Source organism: Papio anubis, chromosome 1, assembly GCF_008728515.1.
Source record: "Papio anubis isolate 15944 chromosome 1, Panubis1.0, whole genome shotgun sequence".
NCBI lineage: Eukaryota > Metazoa > Chordata > Mammalia > Primates > Cercopithecidae > Papio > Papio anubis.
Genome location: NC_044976.1, coordinates 26,459,015 through 26,481,573, shown reverse-complemented (window position 1 = coordinate 26,481,573; position 22,559 = coordinate 26,459,015). Strand labels below are relative to the sequence as shown.

The following is a 22,559-nucleotide window of genomic DNA, read 5'->3' as shown; positions in this document are numbered from 1 at the left end:
CTCCTGGGTTTAAGCAATTCTCCTGCCTTAGCCTCCGGAGTAGCTGGGATTACAGGCGCACACCACCATGCCCAGCTAATTTTTATTTTGTATTTTTAGTAGAGATGGGGTTTCACCATGTTGGCCAGGCTGGTCTCGAACTCCTGACCTCAGGTGATCCACCTGCCTTGGCCTCCCAAAGTGCTGGGATTACAGGCATGAGCCACTGTGCCCTGCTGGTCAGTCATTTTTTTCTAATTGCGACCCAGAAAAAAAGTTTAGCTCACAGCTCTAACAATCTCAGTGGTGCTTTTCCTAAAGACATTGTACTTTGGTTTGCAGCAGAAGGGTTTCATGTATATTTCCTGTTTTACACTCAGAATATTAAAAAGATGTGTATTCAAGATTTAATAAAATTATTAATTTCCTTGCTTTATCGAAGACATTTTAAAGGGAAGTTGACCGTTTTCCCCCCACGCTCAGTCTGAGCTGCGAAGGATACAATGACTCCTGGCACAGTTTGGTGTTGCTGCCTTCATTTCTGCTAAGGAGCCAGTGCTTTTGTTCAGCCTTGCTTTTGCACCATTGGTGCAAATGTCAATACAGTGGGAAAGGAAAATAATGTTTTGGTATTATTATGAAAATAGTTTTGACTTCGTAAACTCCCAACCCCCCAGTTCCATAGGCCACCCTCTGAGAACTATTGTCCTGGGGCTTTGGAATCAGATGGCAGTACTACCTTTGGGATGGAAAGGTCCCAGCAGAGTGGAACCTAGCAATGTTTTTGGTGGGGGGGATGGTATTTTCCAGTAAAAACCAGAAAACCTGCCAGACAAATTCTAAAAGAGCTGCAACATAGCTGAGCGTGGTGGCTCACGCCTGTAGTCCCAGCTATTCAGGAGGCTGAGGCAGGAGGATCACTTGAGCCTGAGAGGTTGACGTTGCAGTGAGCCAAGATGGTGCCACTGCTCTCCAGCCTGGATGACAGAGTGAGACCCTGTTTCAAAAAATAAAATAAAATAAAAAAAGAATAACAACGATTTATTGGAAATAATGAAATCTATGTTTATATTGTTTATATTTAAGGCAGATAAACTATCACCACACTCAATGGAGCAAAGCACAAAAATGTTCTCAATGAACAAAATTCCAATTAGAGTCAATTGCTTCTTTAAACATACCTGTAAGTATCTTTAGGCTTCTTCAAGTGTTTCCATTGGTGTGGTTCCTGAAGGGGTGGGTGAATTAACAAGGCAATCACCCATTCCTTCATCTTAGTGCTGGAAATACACAGTATTGAATAGATAGACAAGGTCCGAGCTCTCTTGGTGTTCACAGTCAAGTGAGGAAATGTTCAATAACCACACAAATATCAATATGATTACAACTGTGCTAAGATTTATGAAGTACAGGGAGTTTGCAGGGGTGGGGGGTGGAAGATGCTGACTTGGTCCCAAGTCCAGTGAAGACCTCCCTAAAGCAGTGAAATTCAGCTGAGGTCTGAAGCATGAGTTGCAGTTGGCCAGGTGAAAGTGGGGAGTGGAGCCGGGCGAGGTGGCTCACGCCTGTAATCCCAGTACTTTGGGAGACCGAGGCAGGCAGATCACAAGGTCAGGAGTTCGAGATCAGCCTGACCAACATGGTGAAACACCGTCTCTACTAAAAATACAAAAACTGGCCAGGTGTGATGGCACACGCCTGTAATCCCAGCTACTCAGGAGGCTGAGGCAGGAGAATCGCTTGAACCTGGGAGGCGGAGGTTGCAGTGAGCCAAGGTCGTGCCACTGTGCTCCAGCCTGGATGACAGAGTAAGACTCCATCTCAAAAAAAAAAAAAAAAAGGAAAGTGCGGAGTAGGGAGTGGGTAGGGAAGAGCATTCACGTGGCAGGATGGGTATTGTGGAGGCTCCCAGGCAGGAAATGTCTGGACAGGTTCGAAGGTCTGCCTGGGAAGTCCGTTCTGGCCAGAGCCTGATGCTAAGGTGGCATGAGGTGAGGGTGGAGTGGCAGCTGGAGGTCAGGGCAAGGGCCATCTGGTAAGCTTATTTCCGTTCCTGGAAACCACCAAGCTCTTGCCTCAGTTTTGGACCCACGCAGAGTTCTCTGCCTGGAATGTTCTGCCCTTGTTCCTCCTTCAGGCCTCAACTGAAACGTCACGTCCTTTCTAAGTAGTTCTCTTTTTGTTCTCCATATCCGCACTGTCCCCCACCCTTTATTTTATTTTATTTTATTTTATTTTTGAGACAGAGTCTTGCTCTGTCACCCAGGCTGGAGTGCAATGGCACAATATAGGCTCACTGCAACCTCTGCCTCCCAAGTTCAAGCGATTCTCCTGTCTCAGCCTCCCGAGTAACTGGGATTACAGGTTCCCGCCACCACGCCCGGTTAATTTTTTGTATTTTAGTAGACACAGGGTTTCACCGTATTGCCCAGGCTGGTCTCCAACTCCTGAGCTCAGGCAGTCCACCCACCTCGGCCTCCCAAAGTGCTAGGATTACAGGCGTGAGCCACCGCGGCCGGCCCAATCAGCACTCCTTTTTATTTGTATAACAACGGTGTTTGTTTAAATTGCTTTTGTCTGTCTACCCCAAGAGATGTAAGTTCTCTGAGGGCAGGGCCCCCTTGCTGGGTGTTCGCCCTATAGCTCCTGTGCTTAGCCGTGTACCTTACACGCTCAGAAATATTTGTTGGACAGATGTGAGAAAGAACAGAGCTGGGTCTGAGATCCTGGCACCATTCCTTAATAGCTGTGTGACCTTGCACAAGTCATATAACCACCCTGTAGTCAGTTTCCTAGTCTGTAACATGGGATTTTACTTTCTATGGCAAAGTGCTTGTGTGAGACTCAAATGAGGCAGTACACGTGGAAGCACCTAGCAGAGTACCTGGCTCCAAAGAAGGTGCTCCAAGTATTGTCCTCCTTGTATCTCACTCCCTTTTTTTTTTTTTCTGAGACAAGGTCTCACCCCATCATCCAGGCTGGAACGTCAGTGGCACAATCTCTGCTCACTGCAACCTCTGCCTCCTGGGCTCAAGCGATCCTTCCACTTCAGCCTCCCAAGTAGCTACGACTACAGGCAAGCAGCACCATGCCTGGCCAATTTTTTTTTTTTTTTTGAGATGAAGTCTCACTCTGTCGCCCAGTCTGGAGTGCAGTGGCGTGATCTCGGCTCACTGCAACCTCTGCCTCCTGGATTCAAGCGATTCTCCTGCCTCAGCCTCCCGAGTGGCTGGGACTACAGGGACCCACCACCACGCCCAGCTGATTTTTGTGTTTTTAGTAGAGACGGGGTTTCACCATATTGGCCAGGCTGGTCTCGAACTCCTGACCTTATGATCTGCCTGCCTCGGCCTCCCAAAATGCTGGGATTACAGGTGTGAGCCACCGCGCCCGGCCTGTATTTTTTTTTTTTTTTTTCTGTAGAGACAGAGTTTCACTATGTTGCCCAGCCTGGTCTCAAACTCCTGGGCTCAAGCATCCGTCTGCCCCACAAAGTGTTGGGATTACAGGCGTGAGCCACCGCACCTGGACTATTGTGCTCTTTTTACTACACTATTAGATATGATGAGCTGGACCTTGCTTAGTCCCAGCTGAGTTCTTGCTTCCCATCCTCCTCCCTGCCTGCTGCTTCCCTGAGTCATGCCCACTGCAGCGTAAACAACAGGGCAGTTAGTTCCTAGCAGCTTGCAATGACAGTAATAGTGGAAAGAACAAGAGGGAAGGGAGCAACTGTTTTGTTTTGTTTGACGTGGTGTCTCGCTATGTTGTCTAGGCTGGTCTCAAACTCTGAGGGTCAAGTGATCCTTCTGCCTCAGTCCCCTGAGTAGCTGAGACTACAGGTGTGCACCACCATGTCTGGCTAATTGTTTTGTGTTTTATTTTTTAGAGACGGGGGTCTCACTGTGTTGCCCAGACTGGTCTTGAACTCCTGGGCTCACTCGATCCTCCCACCTCAGCCTCCCAAATGCTTGGATTACAGGCATGAGCCAGTGTGCATGTCCTTACATTGTATTTTCAGAATTTTAAATTATTAAGACAATAAGTGCCCTTTAAAAATTCAAACAAACACATAAAAGTATAAAGCAAATAAACTTCCCACTAAGCTACCTCACCCTCCCAGAGGCTACTTACCACTGTCAGCTGTTTGAGGTGTATCCTTCTAGATCTTCTGTTCAAATACACATGTATAACTGGGTCATACCAAACATTTTCTGCAATTTTTTTGTTTTGTTTTTATTTTTATTTATTACTTATTTATTTTTTTGAGACAGAGTCTTGCTCTTGTTGCCCAGACTGGAGTGCAGTGGCACGATCTCAGCTCACTGCAACCTCCACCTCCTGGGTTCAAGCAATTCTCCTGCCTCAGCCTCCCAAGTAGCTGGGATTACAGGTGCGCACCACCATGCCCAACTAATTTTTGTATTTTTAGTAGAGACAGAGTTTCTAAATGTTGGCCAGGCTGGTCTCAAACTCTTGACCTCAGGAGATCCACCCGCCTTGGCCTCCCAAAGTGCTGGGATTACAGGTGCGAGCCACCACAGCCAGCCAGTTTTGTTTTGTTTTTAATTAACACTGTTATCCAAGGACACTTTTCCAAATCAGTACAGTCAGATCTAACACATCCTTTTAAATGATGGCTACTATTTTATTCTCTGGGTGACCCCAATATTATATTTCTATATTTTCCAGACTTTTGATGAGCACATAATTTTTTTTTTTTTTTTTTTGAGACTGAGTCTAACTCTGTCATCTAAGCTGGAGTGCAGTGGCACAATCTCTGCTCACTGCAACCTCCACCTCTATGGTTCAAATGATTCTCCTGCCTCAGCCTCCCAAGTAGCTGAGACTACAAGGCTCATGCCACCACGCCCGGCTAATTTTTTGTATTTTTAGTAGAGACGAGGTTTCACCGTGTTAGCCAGGATGGTCTCCATCTCCTGACCTCGTGATCCGCCTACCTTGGCCTCCCAAAGTGCTGGGATTATAGGTGTGAGCCACCACACCCGGCCTAAATTATTTTAAAATATAGGGCGTTTTACCATGAAAATTTTTATTTAAAATCTCATTGATAGAAAAATATTCAAATTTTGTCAGAAAAATAAAATTTTTATAATTTGAATTTATGTATATTTATCACTAGAAACAGATTATCTAAAATTTTAAGTCAAAATAAGCCAGAGAAGATAAAGTTATATTTCATTTTATTTTTTACTTTTTTATTTTAATTTTTTTGAGACAGAGTCTCGCTCGGTCGCCCAGGCTGGAATGCAGTGGCAGAATCTCAGCTCACTGCAACCTCCCGCTCCTGGGTTCAGGCGATTCTCCTGCCTCAGCCTCCTGAGTAGCTGGGACTACAGGCTCGCACCACCACACCCAGCTAATTTTTGTATTTTTAGTAGAGACAGGGTTTTACCATGTTAGTCAGGCTGGTCTCGAACTCCTGAGCTCAAGCAATCTGCCAGCCTCGGCCTCCAAAGTGCTGGGATTACAGGTGAGAGGCACCACGTCTGACCATGCAGTGTTTTTTCTCTACATAAAATAATGGTGTGTTTTTACAATGAGTAGCACCTGATAGTCAATACAATCAATGGCAGTTCTGTTTCTCTTCTTTTATTCCATTTTAAAATATAACTGGCTGGGCGCGGTGGCTCACGCCTATAATCCAAGTACTTCGGGAGGCCGAGGTGGGCAGATCGCCTGAGGTCAGGAGTTTGAGACCAGCCTGACCAACATGGTGAAACCCCTGTCTGTACTAAAACACAAAAATCAGCTGGATGTGGTGTTGTATGCCTGTTGTCCCAGCTACTCAGGAGGCTGAGGCAAGAGAATTGCTTAAACTTGGGAGGCGGAGGTGGTAGTGAGCCAAGATCATGCTACTGTACTCCAGCCTGAGTGACAAAGTGAAACTCTGTCTCCAAAAAAAGAAAGAAAGAAAGAAAAACAAAAACAAAAATAAAAAACACTGTCAATTAATTGAAAGATGCCATCAATTTTAGAATTTTAAAAATGTGTAAAATAGGCGTGTCTCAGTCCATTAGTGTTGACACTAATTTATAAAGCACAAGAAATTTATCTCTGGGCAGGCGTGGTGGCTCACACCTGTAATCCCAGCACCTTGGGAGGCTGAGGCGGGAGAAGTGTTTGAGGCCAGGAGTTCCAGACCAGCATGGGCAACATAGCAAAACCCCTTCCCTACAAAAAATACAAAAATTATCTAGGTGTGGTGTCACACACATACCTGTAGTCCCAGCTACTCAGGAGGCTGAGGTGGGAAGATTGCTTGAGCCCAGGAGGTTGAGGCTGCAGTGAGCTGTGATTGCACCACTGCACTCTAGCCTAAGTGACAGAGCAAGACCTTGTCTATAAAAAGCAAAAAACAAAGAAAAGAGGAGAAAAAAGGAAAATAAGTGTATTTCTCACAGTTCTAGAGGATGTTCACGATCAAGGCACCAGCAGGTTTAGTGTCTGATGCCTGCTTATCTGCTTCCAAGATGGCACCTTGAAAGCTGTTATCTCACATGGCAAAATGGATGGAAAGACAAAAAGGGCAAGATTAAGCGCTTTCTTCAAACTTGAGCCCCTTTTTACAGAATTATTATTTTTGTGTGTGTGAGACAGGGTCTCACTTTGTCACCCAGGCAGGAGTGCAGTGGCACAATCACTGGCTCACTTCAACCTTGACCTCCCTGGGCAACCTGGAGCCCCTTTCTAAACGTGCTAATCCCATTCCACCCTGAGTTAATCACCTTCCATAGGCCACACCTCTGCACTGGGGATTAAGATTCAATATGAGGCCGGGCACGGTGGCTCACCCCTGTAATCTCAGCACTTTGGGAGGCCGAGGCGGGCGGATCACCTGAGGTTAGGAGTTCAAGACCAGCCTGACCAACATGGAGAAACCCCATCTCTACTAAAAATGCAAAACTAGCTGGGCATGGTGGTGCATACCTGTAATCCCAGCTACTCGGGAGGCTGAGGCAGGAGGATCGCTTGACCCTGGGAGTCAGAGGTTGCAGTGAACCGAGATCACGCCACTGCACTCCAGCCTGGGCAACAAAAGCGAAACTCCATCTAAAAAAAAAAAAGATTCCACATGAACTTCAGAGGGAACATCATCACTCTAACCATGGCAAGGAGTCTTGGAATTGATGAAATAGAACAGTCCCTTCTTGTCCCTTTATTAACCAGAATTTTTGTGTGATCTTCCAGGAACCACCAGGACCAGCTGATCATTCTAGCCCACAGCAATGGAGGCACATGACTCCTCCCACGTGGACTCTGAGTTCCGATACACCCTCTTCCCGATCGTTTACAGCATCATCTTTGTGCTTGGGGTCATTGCTAATGGCTACGTGCTGTGGGTCTTTGCCCGCCTGTACCCTTCCAAGAAATTCAATGAGATAAAGATCTTCATGGTGAACCTTACCATGGCGGACATGCTCTTCTTGATCACCCTGCCACTGTGGATTATGTACTACCAAAACAGGGGCAACTGGATACTCCCCAAATTCCTGTGCAACCTGGCTGGCTGCCTCTTCTTCATCAACACCTACTGCTCTGTGGCCTTCCTGGGCGTCATCACTTATAACCGCTTCCAGGCAGTAACTCGCCCCATCAAGACTGCTCAAGCCAACACCCGCAAGCGTGGCATCTCTTTGTCTCTGGTCATCTGGGTGGCCATTGTGGGCGCTGCATCCTACTTCCTCATCCTGGACTCCACCAACACAGTGCCCAACAGTGCTGGCTCAGGAAACATCACCCGCTGCTTTGAGCATTACGAGAAGGGCAGCGTGCCAGTCCTCATCATCCACATCTTCATTGTGTTCAGCTTCTTCCTGGTCTTCCTCATCATCCTCTTCTGCAACCTGGTCATCATCCGTACCTTGCTCATGCAGCCAGTGCAGCAGCAGCGCAACGCTGAAGTCAAGCGCCGGGCGCTGTGGATGGTGTGCACGGTCTTGGCGGTGTTCATCATCTGCTTCGTGCCACACCACATGGTGCAGCTGCCCTGGACCCTTGCTGAGCTGGGCTTCCAGAACAGCAAATTCCACCAGGCTATTAACGATGCACATCAGGTCACCCTCTGCCTCCTTAGCACCAACTGTGTCTTAGACCCTGTTATCTACTGTTTCCTCACCAAGAAGTTCCGCAAGCACCTCACCGAAAAGTTCTACAGCATGCGCAGTAGCCGGAAATGCTCCCGGGCCACCACGGATACGGTCACTGAAGTGGTTGTGCCTTTCAACCAGATCCCTGTCAATTCCCTCAAAAATTAGTCCCTGCTTGTTGGTGCCAGGCCTGAAGTCTTCTCCTCCATGGACATCATGGACTGAGCTGGGGGAAGAAGGGATATCTGCTGTGGTCTGGGCACCACCTCCGTGGGCACTGGTGGGCCATTAGATTTGGAGGCTACCTCACCTGGGCAGGGATGATGGCAGAGCCAGGCTGTTGGAAAATCCAGAACTCAAATGAGTCCCTTCATCTGCCTGTGGGTGCATGCTACAGTAACTGTGACTGATGACCTCATCCTGAGTCCCTTAATCTTATAGGGCTGGAAGGAATGTCAGGGCCAGGTGCAGACCTTGGGGGAAGACTTTAAACCACCTAGTTCTCCCCGATGGGGTGTCGGTCTAAAGCTTTGGAGGGCCAGGCGCAGTGGCTCACACCTATAATCCCAGCACTTTGGGAGGCCGAGGTGGGCAGATCATGAGGTCGAGAGATCGAGACCATCCTGGCCAGCATTGTAAAACCCCGTCTCTACTAAAAAATACAAAAATTAGCTGGGCTTGGTGGCTCAGGAGGCTGAGGCAGGAGAATCGCTTGAACCTGGGAGGCAGAGGTTGCAGTGAGCCTAGATTTCACCATTGCACTCTAGCCTGGCAACAGAGCGAGATTCCGTCTCAAAAAAATAAAATTAAATAAATAAATAAATAAATGAATACAAGCTTTGGACAAATACTCTCAAGTGATACAGGCAGAAAGGGTTGGGAAAGGGACACTGCCCTCACAGAGTGGCACTACCTTGGGGCAGACTTTTGAGCTAGGACGGTGCCATCCTCTCTCCACCCTCAGGCAAAAGGTCTTTGTGACCTTTCTCAGGGGAAGTGGCTTGATGGAACCTTCTCTGACTCCTCCGGCAACCTGTCCCTAATGGTGACTAAAGAAGATAAAACATGAACAGACCAAAAGCTAGGACAAGAGCTTGCTTCCCAAGACAGATGCGTCTGTCTGCAAAGGCCTTGCCTCTAGCCTGGTCAGCTCTGGGGGAGCGGGAGAGAGATGCCCACCTCCTCCATCTTTCTGTCTCAACAACAGTCTCTAATTAAGTACCTTCTGTGGGGCAGCCACCCACTGAGGATGGGCAAAGGCCCCTTGAAAGCAAAATTGGGGCTGGGCGCAGTGGCTCATGCTGGTAATCCCAGCACTTTGGGACGCCAAGGCAAGCAGATCACCTGAGGTCCGGAGTTCAAGACCAGCCTGGCCAACATGGTGAAACCCCATCTCCACTAAGAATACAAAAATATTAGCTTGGCGTGGTGGTGCATGCCTGTAGTCCCATAGCCTGTAGCTACTAGGAGGAGGCAGAGGTTGCAGCGAGCCGAGATTGTGCCACCGCTCTCCAGCCTGAGTGACAGAGTGAGACTGTCTCAAAAAAAAAAAAGCCAAAATTGGAGCTGTGCAGGCCAGGACACCTCGATGTCCAGGGGCTTCCATATGAACAGGCACATGGGCTGGGAAGTGCATGAGGCCCCTGGGTAGAAGGGTCTGTCAGTTCTCCCCTCCCTTGCCCTCTGGGAGGCTCCTCCTAACATAGCTTCCAGGAGGTGGGAGGAGCAGTTACTGTCAGCAGGTGTCAGCCAGGTGTCAGCTTCTCTTGAGGATCTCTAGATGTCTGCTTGTGATTTTTGGCAAGTTTATGCAAATGAGCCTCCTCTCCTGCCCTGAGACAAGTATCCGAAGTGTGAACCTGGCAGCCTCAGACCCAAGGGGCTCAGAGGAAACTTCTCTGGTTTCTAGAGCTCTGTGCTCCTGTAGAGAAGTCTTCCTTCCTTACAGTCAGTGTCCCTGTGGAGCTGGGACACTCATTTCCTGTGTACCGGGCAATCATCAGATTGCTGATTTTGAGAAATGCCTCCCGATGGACCAGGAACCTGCTGGAGTCTGGGATGGTAGCTGTGGGCTAGACTTGGCTGGTGGTATGACCGGGCGACTAGTGCAGCATCACACAGGCCTGGGTCAAGTCTTGGCTGTGTCATTTCCTGCTGAGGGACCAGGCACTGAATTTCCTACCTCTTAGGGTCGTTACCTATGAGGTTAAAGCTACCTCATGGGATTGTTGTACGCGGCTAATGTTGGGGCAGACCCCTCTTGGTCAGGGTGACTGCTCATCTTAGACCCTCCCCTTTTCTGCAAATTTGGGCCCCTTGATCCTCTGATGGGAGCTGAAAGGATGAGAGGTGGGCATCTAGATTCAGGGAGGCTGTTCAGGCTTTGCAGGTCTCTTACCTGAACACATATAAACCCTAGAGCTGTGACTGTGTCCGTGTGTGTGTGTGTGTGTCTGTGCGTATCGGGGGATGGGCGCCTGCATGAATGTGGTAGAGAAAATGGCTCTGCTTAGAGAGAAGATACGCATAGCAAGGCAGGGACCAGAGGAATCACAGGCGCCCGGAGAGCAGCCAGGCACCGCCTCCAGGGACCTGCTGGCTTCCCTCAGTCCTCCAGGGGCCCAGCACTCTTTCCTGTGGGCCCTGTGAGCGTCCCTTGTCAGGATACATTCTCTCATTTTGCCGAAGCTGATTTGATTGGGTGTCTATTTCTCATAGTCAAAAGAGCTCTGAATGAGGGAAGTGCTTCTGTGTTAACTCCCCGTGTCTCCTGAATTTCAGTCATTCGTGTACCCGCCTTGAAATTTTTGCAATATCCATGTACCAACTGTCTGTTTACTTAATAAATACTTTTTCTTTAAATTAAGTCACTTTTAAAAACTTACATTTATTTGAAAGAAAACATTATAACATAATTGTAAATGAAAACTAACACTACCTGCCACAAATAGAAGGTAGACATAAACATAAAACCGTAACTATAAAAATGTTTCTCACCCGGGTGAGGTGACTCACACCCGTAATCCCAACATTTTGGGAGGCTGAGGAGGGTGGATTGCTTGAGCCCAGGAGTTCGAGACCAGCCTGAGAAACATGGCAAAATGCCTCTACAAAAAATTTGTGGTTGTGGTGGCTCCCACCTGTAATCCCAGCACTTTGGGAGGCCAAGGAGGGCAGATTACCTGAGGTCATGCGTTCAAGACCAGTCTGGTCAACATAGCGAAACCCTGTCTCTACTAAAAATACAAAATTAGCTGGTCGTGATGGTGGGTGCCTGTAATCCCAGCTACTTGGGAGGCTGAGGCAGGAGAATTGCATGAACCTGGGAGTCGGAGGTTGCAGTGAGCCGAGATTGCACCACTGCACTCCAGCCTGGGTGACAAAGCGAGACTCTGCCTTAAAAAAAAAAAAAAAAAAAAAAATTTAAAAAAATTAGCCAGGCATGGTGGTGTGTGTCTGTAGTTCCAGCTACTTGGGAGGCTGAAGTGCGAGGATTGCTTGAGCCAGGAGGTTGAGGTTTCCGTGAGTTGTGATCATCATGCCACACTGACCTGGGTGATAGAACAAGACCCTGTCTCAAAAAAAAAAAAAAGTTTTTCTGTGTTCTATCTAAAGTCACTTGACATGTCTCAGTGACTTGTGTAGCACACTTCAGGAAACTCTACTGTGATGGGTATAAAGTGCACAGGGTCTCAATAAAGAATAACTCTGGGCCATGCCTGTAATCCCAGCACTTTGAGAGGCCGAGGCAGGAGGATCACTTAAGCTCAGGAGTTTGAGACCAGCCTGGGCAACGTAGCGAGACTCTGTCTCTAATTGGAAAAAAAACAAGAGTAACTGACAGTTCTGAGACAGTGACTTGTGATTACCTCCTTACTTCTTCCAGGATGTCGCCCCAACACATAGACCATGCTCTCATGGGGATCAGGGGGGTGGGAGGAGTATATTAGGTTGTAGCACATGCTCCAGCCTTGTTGATCTCCTCACCACCCGAATACAGCCAGCATTACTCCTCCTGTATCCTCTATCTCTTCTCTTGTTTTCTAAACTTTTTTTTCTGGAGGTGGGGTCTTGCTGTATTGCCCAGGCTGGCATGCAATGGCTATTTACTGGCACGCCTATTGCACACTACAGGGTCAAACTTCTGGCTTTAAGGGATCCTCTTACATGAGCCTCCCCAGGAGCTGGGACTACAGGAGTGGGTCACTGTATCCAGCCCTTCTCTTTTTTTTAATTTTGTTTTGTCTTATTATTTTTTTTGAGATGGAGTCTCGCTCTGTTGCCCAGGCTGGAGTGCAGTGGCGTGATCTCAGCTCACTGCAAGCTCTGCCTCCTGAGTTCACGCCATTCTTCTGCCTCAGCCTCCTGAGTAGCTGGGCTTACAGGCGCCTGCCACCACGCCTGGCTAATTTTTTTGTATTTTTAGTAGAGACGGGGTTTCACTGCCTGGCCAAATTTTTTTTTTTTTTTTTTTGGTCAGCGTTGACCAGGTTGGCCTCAAACGTGTAGCCTTGCCTCCCCAAGGGTCAGGACAACTGGCCTGAGCCATTGCAGCTCCCCTCTTCTTTTTGACATATCCCAGAATACTCCAATAGGTAGCCTTCTGAATCCAGGCAGCGTTACTGTGACCATTAAGTCATTACTGTGACATTAAGTCATTTCGATGCCTGTCTTTCCTATTCTGGGGGGCAGGAACCGGATCTTAATAATCTGTCTCCAGTTTCTCACATATAGCCTGGAATTGAGATCTGTCTGTCTCCAAATTGTACAGCTTCCCCAGGGTTTAGTATAAACAGACATGTTGACATATACATGCAAATATTTTGAAAGGTTTTGAGGAGACCCTATAGAGACAGATGGAAAAGAAATGTAATACATGTTCTTCCAAAGTTCTAGGTCCATATTCTAAAGGAAGATGTAGAGAGTTTTCAGAGAATCAGTACATTTTGGAGCTGGGAGGGTTCAACCCCTTCGTCTTACTAAGGACATCATGGGGCTCAGAGGGGCTAACTGATTGCCGAAGTTACACAGGGTGGAGCTGCGGCGGATGCAGGGCTGGCTGTTCACCTGCATCTCTCCGCTCTTGCAACGGTAACAGGGATTATGGGAAAAGTTGAGTTGTAACTCTTTTGATGAAACATCACTGATTAGAATTTCCAAGGCATCCTGTGTATCAGGAAAGCCTCACCTTGCATTTGCCCTGATCTCAGCTTTCGCCTCAGGGAACCACCAGTGATCTCAGCTGGAGAATGCTGGCTTATGTAAGATCTGGCCTCATTGAGATGAGTCATAGACCCAAGAGTGGTAAGTGGAGGTCACAGTTGACTAGACCTGGATATGTTTATCCTGTTTTTACTCATCTGTGTTATATCTGTGCTCAAGACCTAAGGCCACAAAGAGATATAATAAGACCTTCTTGTAAAGCACCTGGTTTTTGTGTAGACTTGGTATTTCTGTATAAAAAATCCTGTTCCCTTTGATATCCTGCAAGCAAGCCATCCTCCCACATACCCATCCGTCTATCCACCTATCCATCCCTCCATCCCACCATCCTTCTATCGATCGATCTATCCATCCATCCATCCATCCCTCCCTCCCTCCATCCCTTTAGGTACCCAGCAAACACCTATGGGAGTGCCTATTTTGGTCCAGTAACTATGCTAAGCACAATTTTGATCTGTTATCTCACTAAAACCTCATACTCTCCCTGAAACATGGGTGGTTTTATCCCCACAGAAATGAATAAAACAAGTGTTACAGCTCTTTTAGAATTTGTCTAGCAGGCTTTTCAGTTTTTGCCAGAAAGCCCATTACAAAAGAAGGAAAAAAAAAGAAATGAATAAAGTAAATAAGGACCCAAGCTGACTGAATAAGATGTAGTGGCTGCCTCTCAGGTCCTTGGTACAGAAGGAAGAGGGACCCAGCTATTAGCTTGCCACTTTCACCTATCTTATGTCATTGAGTCCTCACAACCACCCCACAGAATAGAACATTTCATGCCCATTTTACAGATAGGGAAATCGAGACTCAGAAGGGTTCAGAGATTTATAAAGGTAAAAGAGCTACTAAGTGGCATAATAATATTCAAAGCCGGATCTGCCTTAGTAGGCACGGGTCCCTTTCCTTCTCTCCTCCCTCTCCACCATGTGGCTGTACCCTCGCCCAAGCCCCTCTCTCTAGGCACAGTCTCCTAAGCGCTGGGACAGGACTGTCATAGGGGAATGAGCCAAGAGGCCTCCAGTGGAACGTGAGGGCCTCCGCCTTGCTGTTTCTGGCTTCCTCTTTGAGGCCTCTGTGCTCTCCATGCATGTTGAAGCCCCAGCAACAATAACTCTTCCCTGGGCTCAGGCCGCTGTGCTCAGCTAGGGAGGGTACTCCTGAGGATGGATGGCATCCATGAACACAGTGTTCCAGAGACCCTCGGAAGCCAGAGTGGTCATTGTCACTGGAGCTAGAAGGTGCTCTTAGATGTCACCTGGATCCTGACAGCTCTGTAAGGGGAGGGACAGAGGTGGCCACTCAACATTTGCTGACCACTTACTACAAGGGGAACTTTACATCATTTACTCCTCCCAAATACCTATGGGTAGAACTGCCTCTTCCCTCTGCCTGAGATGGGTCTTGATGGGAGTATACCTACAGCATCCTTGATATAGCCACACGGCTCACTCCCTTGCTTCCTTCAAGGCTTTGCTCAAACGTCCCTTTCTTGGTGAGGCCTGCTTGACTACCTCTCTTAAAAATGGAGGCTTGGGGCCTGGCGCAGTGGCTGACGCTTTTAATCCCAGCACTTTGGGTGGCAGAGGTGGGTGGATCACCTGAAGTCGGGAGTTCGAGGCCAGCCTGGCCAACATGACAAAACCCTGTCTTTACTAAACATAAAAAAATTAGCCAGGGGTGGTGTCAGGCACCTGTAATCCCATCTACTCAGGAGGCTGAGGAGGCTGAGGAAGGAGAATCACTTGAACCTGGGAGGCGGAGATTGTAGTGAGCTGAGATCGTGCCACTGCACTCCGGCTTGGGCAACAGAGCAAGACTCCGTCTCAAAAAAAAAAAAAAAAAAAAAAAAAGGAGGCTTGGGTAGCAAGTGTGCAGGGTTTCACGGCCCTGTAGCTTCATTAGACTCAGTATCCTCCTGAAAAAAAAATTAAAAATATAACAACAGCGCTTGCTTCATCAGCTCATAACTAAAACTGGAACAATACAGAGATACAGGTATGGCCCCTGAACAAGGATGACACAGAAATTCAAGAAGCATTCCATATAATTAAAATAAATTTTAAAACATGAAAACCAAATCCCCACCCCCAAAATACAGAGGCTTAGAGAGTAAAGTGATTCCCAAGGTCACACAATGAATGGCTGGCCTAGCTGGGTGCGTCCAGCTCCAAAGCTCATTCTGCCACACTGCCTTCCCCTGCGGACATCTTTCATGATACAGAATGTGAAGGTCCCTATCTTCCATCTTCCGGACAAGAAAGACGAGCATCAAGCAGGTGAAATGACTTACATCCAAGGTCACACAGCAATAATCAGGATGCAGAGATCCTTATTTTACCTCTACTGTGCAAGATGCTTCTCATACATTTTTGTCTGAATGCATGTTATTTTCCTTCTTTTTTTTTCTTTTCTTTCTTTTTTTTTTTGAGATGGATTTTCGCTCTTATTGCCCAGGCTGGAGTACAATGGAGCAACCTCGGCTCACTGCAACCTCCACCACTCAGGTTCAAGTGATTTTCCTGCCTCAGCCTCCCGAGTAACTGGAATTACAAGCATGTACCACCACGCCCAGCTAATTTTGTATTTTTAGTAGAGATGGGATTTCTCCATGTTGGTCAGGCTGGTCTCAAACCCCCGACCTCGGGTGATCTGCCCGTCTCGGCCTCCCAAAGGGCTGGGATTACAGGCTTGAGCCACCGCGCCCAGCTGAAACGCTGTCTCTTTTAAAAAATCCATAAATTAGCCCAGTGCAATGGCGGGCATCTGTAATCTCAGCTACTCAGGAGCCTGAGACAGGAGAATAGCTTGAATCTGGGAGGCAGAGGTTGCAGTGAGCCATGATCGCGTCACTGCACTCCAGGCTTGGGGCCAGAGTGAGACTCTATCCCCCACCATGCCCCACCCAGAAAAAGAAAGAAAAGTAAACGGAACAGAAGGCACCCTGAGTGCCTCAGATCGAGACCATCCTGGTCAACATGGTGAAGTTCCGTCTCTACTAAAAATACAAAAATTTGCTGGGTGTGGTGGCATATGCCTGTAGTCCCAGCTACTCAGGAGGCTGAAGTGAGAATCACTGCTTGAACCTGGGAGGTAGCCAGTGAGCCAAGATCACACCACCACCCAGCCTGCCACAGAGTGAGACTCCGCCTCAAAAAAAAAAAAAAAAAAAAAAAAAAAAAAAGAAGAGACAGGGTTTCACCGTGTTGGTCAGGCTGGTCTTGAACTCCTGACCTCAAGTGATCTGCCCGCCTCAGCCTCCCAAAGTGCTGGGATTACAGGTGTGAGCCACCTTACCCAGCCCCATTCCCTTTTTATAACGAATGCTGTGAGATTCTTCCAGGTGTTCCCTATGGACCAATATACGAATTTCTCTAGAATGTATACCTGGGAGTGACATTCCCAGGTCATAGGCTACACTTATTTAATTTGGCAAAGAATTGCCAAATTGCTTCTGGAATGACTGTACCAGTCTACACTCCCACCCCTAGTTACACAAATTGTGTCTATTTCTGTGCATTCCTACCCACACTTGGCACTGTCCAACTTTAAAGTTGCAGGTAGGTGTAAAATAAAAATCTTGTTTTTGGTTTGGATTTCTCTAACATTACTTTTTTTTTTTTTTTTTTTTTTGAGACGGAGTCTCATGCTTCCCAGGCTGGAGAGTGCGGTGGCGCCATCTCGGCTCACTGCAAGCTCCTGGGCCCCGGCTCACGCCATTCTCCTTCAGCCTCCTGGTGCAGTTGGGACTACAGGCTCACCACCACGCTCGGCCAATTTTTGTATTTTAGTAGAGACGGGTTTCACTGTTAGCCAGGATGGTCTCATCTCCTGACCTCGATCCGCCTGCCTCCCGCCTCCCAAAGTGCTGGGATTACAGGCTTGAGCCACCGCGCCCGGCCTTCCTTTTTTTTTTTTTTTTTAAGGCAGGTTCTTACTCTGTCACCCAGGCCGAAGTGCAGTGGCATGAACATGACTTACTGCAGCCTTGAACTCTGGGGCTCAAGTGATCCTCCTGCCCCAGCTACCCCAGTAGCTGGGACTGCAGGCATGCCACCACACCTGGCTAACTTTAAATTATTTATTTATTTTGAAGGAGTTTCGCTCTGTTGCCAAGGCTGGAGTGCAGTGGTGCAATCTTGGTTTACCACAACCTCTGTGTCTTGGATTCAAGCAATTCTCCTGCCTCAGCCTCCCCAGTAGCTGGGATTACAGGCACGTGCCATCATACCCAGTTAATTTTTGTATTTTTAGTAGAGACAGGGATTTCAGCATGTTGTCCAGCTGGTCTCGAACTCCTGACCTCAACTAATCTGCCCGCCTCAGCCTCCCAAAGTGCTGGGATTATAGATGTGAGCCACTGTGCTTGGCCAATTCTTTCTTTGTTTGCCAGGCTGATCTCGAACTCCTGAGCTTAAGCAATCCTCCATCCATGGCCTTCCAAATTGGTGGCATTACAGGGGTAAGTCACTGAGCCCAGCAATCTCACATTACTAATAGGTTTGTAGTCATGTACTCATTAGACATTTGAGTTTAAATTCAGACAATTCTGACTCCAAAGTCCATACAGTGTCACAGAATGATCAGTAAAGTGATCTCTGGGGTCACATTGCCAGGGTTTAATTTCTGTCTCTGCCACTTCCTAGTCTGTGATTTTTAGGCAGACTTAACCTCTCTGGGCCATTTTCTTCATCTGTAAAATGGGAATAATAATACTGACGACATAATAGGATGGTTTTGAGGATTTAGAATTGGTGGTTAGGACAGTGCTTTCCATGAAATGAACTTAGTAAATATTATGTCCTGGCTGGGCACGGTGGCTCATGCATGTAATCCCAGCACATTGGGAAGCCAAGGTGGGAGGATCGCTTAAGCCCAGGAGTTTGAGACCAGCCTGGGCAACACAGGGAGACTCTGTCTCTACAAAAAAGTACCAAAACTAGCTGGGCGTGATGGCACACACCTGTAGTCCCAGCTACTCGGGAAGCTGAGGTGAGAGAATTGCTTGAGCCTAGGAGGTGGAGGCTGCAGTGAGCTGTGATCACACCACTGCATTCCAGCTTGGGCAACAGAGTAGACTCTGTCTCAAAAAAAAAGTGTTATGTCCTGTCCTGACAGAGTGTGTCTTTCTCCACACATAACCTCCCTTTTCTTTCTTTCTTTCTCTCTCTCTCTTTCCTTCCTTCCTTCCTTCCTTCCTTCCTTCCTTCCTTCCTTCCTTCCTTCCTTCCTTCCTTCCTTCCTTCCTTCCTTCCTTCCTTCCTTCCTTCTTTCTTTCTTTCTTTCTTTCTTTCTTTCTTTCTTTCTTTCTTTCTTTCTTTCTTTCTTTCTTTCTTTCTTTCTTTCTCCTGCCTTCCTGCCTTCCTTCTTCCCTCCCTCCCTTTCTTCTTCTTCTTTTCTTTTTTTTTTTTTTTGACAGAGTCTCACTCTGTCGCCAGGCTGGAGTGTAGTGGTGTGATCTCGGCTCACTGCAACTTCTGCCTCCCGGGTTCAAACGATTCTCCTGCTTCAGCCTCCTGAGTAGCTGGGACTACAGACACATGCCACCACACCCAGCAATTTTTGTATTTTTAGTAGAGACGGAACTTCACCATGTTGACCAGGATGGTCTTGATCTCTTGACCTCATGATCTGCCTGCCTTGGCCTCCCAAAGTGCTGGGATTACAGGTGTGAGCCACTGTGCCTGGCCCATAACCTCCCTTTTCACTCCAGCCCATAATTCCATTCCCCTGCCCCTTTTCACCAAGTTCATGTCGTGTAACTCTGTATTTTCCTTAGAAACCTGAAACCATAGCAGAGAGGAACACAGTGGGACTAATCAGGCTTTCCTTGTATTTGACTTCCCAGACCATTCTAAAACACACTGAGAGTTTTTTAAGAAGCCAGAATTGCCACATGCATGAGTCAGGGAATTTTGGCCTCTGGAATGAAAAGGATGAGTTAGTTCCCCAAAAAGGAGGATGGGGCATCAAAGGACACCATCAACAGAGTGAAAATGCAACCCACGGAGTGAAAGAAAATGTTTGCAAATCATATATCTAATACAAGATTGACACCTAGAATATATAACTCCACAACGAAAACCAAACAACTTAATGTAAAAATGGGCCAAGTAATTGAATATACATTTCTCCAAAGAAGACCTACAAATGACCAGTGAACACTTGAAAAGATGCTCAATACGACTAATCTGTAGAGAAAAGCAAATCAAAATCACTATGAGATAAAAACCCAAAACAAGTGTTGGCAATGATGTTTAAAAATTGGAAACTGTGGGCCGGGCACAGTGGCTCATGCTTGTAATCCCAGCACTTTGGGAGGCTGAGGCGGGCAGATTACGAGGTCAGGAGATCGAGACCATCCTGGCTAACACGGTGAAAACCCCGTCTCTACTAAAAATGCAAAAAATTAGCTGGGTGTGGTGGCAGGTGCCTGTAGTCCCAGCTACTCAGGAGGCTGAGGCAGGAGAATTGCTTGAATCCAGGAGATGGAGGCTGCCGTGAGCCGAGATCACACCACTGCACTTCAGCCTGGGCAGCATAGTGAGACTCTTTCCTAAAAAACAAAAAACAAAACAAAACAAAAAATTGGAAACTGTGCATCCTCACTTTGCTAGTGAGAATGTAAAATGGTTAACTGCTGTAGAAAATAATGTCAGTTCCTCAAAAAATTAAACCTAGAATCATTATATGGGCTGGGTGCAGTGGCTTATGCCTGTAATCCTAACACTTTGGGAGGCTGAAGCAAGAGTATTACTTGAGCCCAGGACTTCGAAACCAGCTTGGGCAACATAAGGAGACCCTATCTCTATTTAAAGAAAAAAAGCTGGGTGTTGTGGTGCACATCTGTAGTCCCAGCTACTCAGGAGGCCAAGGCAGATGCACTGCTGGAGCCCGGGAGATCTAGGCTGCAGTGAGCAATGAGTCTACACTACTGTCACCTCAAGCCTGGAGTAACAGAGTGCGACCATCACGGTTCACTGCAGCCTCAAAGTTCTGGGCTCAGGGGATCCTCCCACCTCAGCCTCCCCAGTAGCTGGGATTACAGTGTGTACTGCCACACCCAGTTAATTTGATCTAGTGATTCACTTCTGAGTACAAACCCCAAAGTATTGAAAACAGGAACTCAAGCAGATATTCGTAGTAACATTATTCACAATACCCAAAAGGTGGGAGTGACGCAAATGTCCACTGAGGAATGAATGGATAAACAAAATATGACATTGACATGCAATTAAACATTATTCAGGCCATGAGTGGTGGCTCATGACTGTAATCCCAGCACTTTGGGAGGCCAAGGCAGGAGGATCATTTGAGACTAGGAGTCTGAGATCAGCCTGGGCAAAATAGCAAGACCTCATCTCTACTTAAAAAAAAATTAGCTGGGTACAGTGGCATGCACCTGTAGTCCCAGTTACTCAAGGAGGCTGAGGCAGGAGGATCACTTGAGCTCAGGAGATCCAGGCAGCAGTGAGCTGTGATTGTGCCACTGCACTCCAGCCTGGGTGACAGAGCAAGACCCTGTGTCAAAAAAAAAAATTGGCAGGGAGCTGTGGCTCATGCCTGTAATTCCAGCATTTTGGAAGGCCAAGGTAGGTGGATCAGTTGAGGTCAGGAGTTTGAGACCAGCCTGGCCAACATGGAGATACCCCATCTCTACTAAAAATACAAAAATATTACCTGGGCATGCTGACGTGTGACTGTAATCTCAGCTACTCAGGAGGCTGAGGCAGGAGAATCGTTTGAATCCAGGAGGCAGAGGTTGCAATGAGCCAAGATCACGCCATTGCATTTCAGCCTGGGCTACAGAGCACGACTCTCACAAACAAAAAAACAAAACAACAACAACAACAAAAATTAATTCATTTTAAAAAGGAAAGAAATTCTGACATATGCTACAAAGATGGAAGAACTTTGAAGACATTTTGTTAAATAATATAAACCAGATACAGAAGGACAAATATTGTATGATTCCACTTATATACAGTACCCAGAGTAATCAAATTTGTAGAGACAAAAAGTAGAACGGTGATTGCCATGGAGAGAAGGGGGAAATGGAGAGTTAGTGTTTAATGGGTCCAGAGTTTAAATTTGGAAAGGTCAAAGTTCTGGAAATGTATGGCGGTGATGGTTGCATAACAATATGAATATTTCTTAATGTGCTGAGCTATATACTTAATGGTTAAAATGGTACATTATATGTTACCTCAATTAAAAAAAAAACTTACAAAAAGAGAAGAGGGGATTGAAACTGCCTGTGCAAAATTATGACTGAGACAGTGAGAGAGATCTAACCTCACCGACTCCATCTTGCTTCTAATCTTTAAACTGTCCTTGTTCCTTCCTGGGCATAGGCTGAACTAACTTTGGGAGGAACTTAGTTTATAGTTTAAAACAAAGACAATACCAGCCCTTTCCCAAAACAAACCTCCTTCTTGCCTGGAGACTAGACTGCCTTTGTAGGACTAACAAATTAGCCACAAGATTAGAAATGAGGGTTTAGGAGTCATGCGACTGTAGGCTACAAGATTCTGACCTTCCCCTAAACTGTTCCTGAGATCAGTGCTTAAGATATTTTGCAGACCCTGCACTTGGTGGATCAGCTGGCACCACCCACATCTGTAAACTGGCTCATCTGATCTGTGGCCCCCACCCAGGAACTGACTCAGAGCAAGAGGACAGCTTCACCTTCCCGTGATTTCATCTCTGACCTCACCAATCAGCACTCTCAGTAAACTGACCTTCCCCAACTGACTAAATTATCCTTAAAAACTCTCGTCCCCAAATGATCGAGGAGACTGATATGAGTAATAATAAAACTCTGGTCTCCCACACGCCCGGCTCTGCGTGAATTATTCTTTCTCCATTGGAATTCCCCTGTCTTGAGAAATAGGATCTGTGTAGGCAGCGGGCAAGGTGAACCCACTGGGCTGTTAGAGGATGAGAAGAAGCAGGTTGAGCTGGGGGAGATTCAGACTCCCAAAGGAACCTTTCTCACAGTGGGTTCTCATGTTCAGGGTGATGTTTCCTGCCATTGAGGCATCAAACTCTGCTTGAATTACTAAGTGTGAAAGAGCTTAGTCAATACAATTCTATATATGTGATATCCTTTCATTCCACAAAAGATCCACCATATGCTGTGGGGACAAGTCAAAAAAAGACAAGGTCCCTGCACTCACACTCTAGCAAGTAGCAGATGTGTTAAATATGCAAGAGTGTTGTATTTGCTGTTTCATGCTCACCGGGCTTGTGAGA

General features: G+C 47.0%; 1 protein-coding gene and 3 non-coding genes across 4 annotated transcripts in view; 3 read left to right on the top strand and 1 right to left on the bottom strand.

Annotated features, from left to right (window-relative positions):
• The window catches only part of PTAFR (platelet activating factor receptor), a 33,376-nt gene extending 22,423 nt beyond the window's left edge, over positions 1-10,953 (top strand). The window contains exon 2 of the mRNA XM_021938345.2: positions 7,189-10,953. Within this exon, the coding sequence (XP_021794037.2) occupies positions 7,227-8,255 (1,029 nt within the window). The 5' untranslated portion in view covers positions 7,189-7,226 and the 3' untranslated portion in view covers positions 8,256-10,953. The remainder of the gene's footprint in view (positions 1-7,188) is intronic.
• On the bottom strand, positions 775-838 carry LOC116272105. The gene has a single exon (XR_004180819.1). It is a non-coding gene; the product is annotated as a U7 small nuclear RNA (small nuclear RNA).
• A 2,883-nt stretch (positions 10,954-13,836) lies between the features above and the next one.
• On the top strand, positions 13,837-13,898 carry LOC116272096. Its single transcript, XR_004180809.1, has one exon. It is a non-coding gene; the product is annotated as a U7 small nuclear RNA (small nuclear RNA).
• Positions 13,899-15,253: 1,355 nt separating this feature from the next.
• LOC116272046 lies at positions 15,254-15,356 on the top strand. Its single transcript, XR_004180779.1, has one exon. It is a non-coding gene; the product is annotated as a U6 spliceosomal RNA (small nuclear RNA).
• The last annotated feature ends 7,203 nt before the right edge of the window (positions 15,357-22,559 follow it).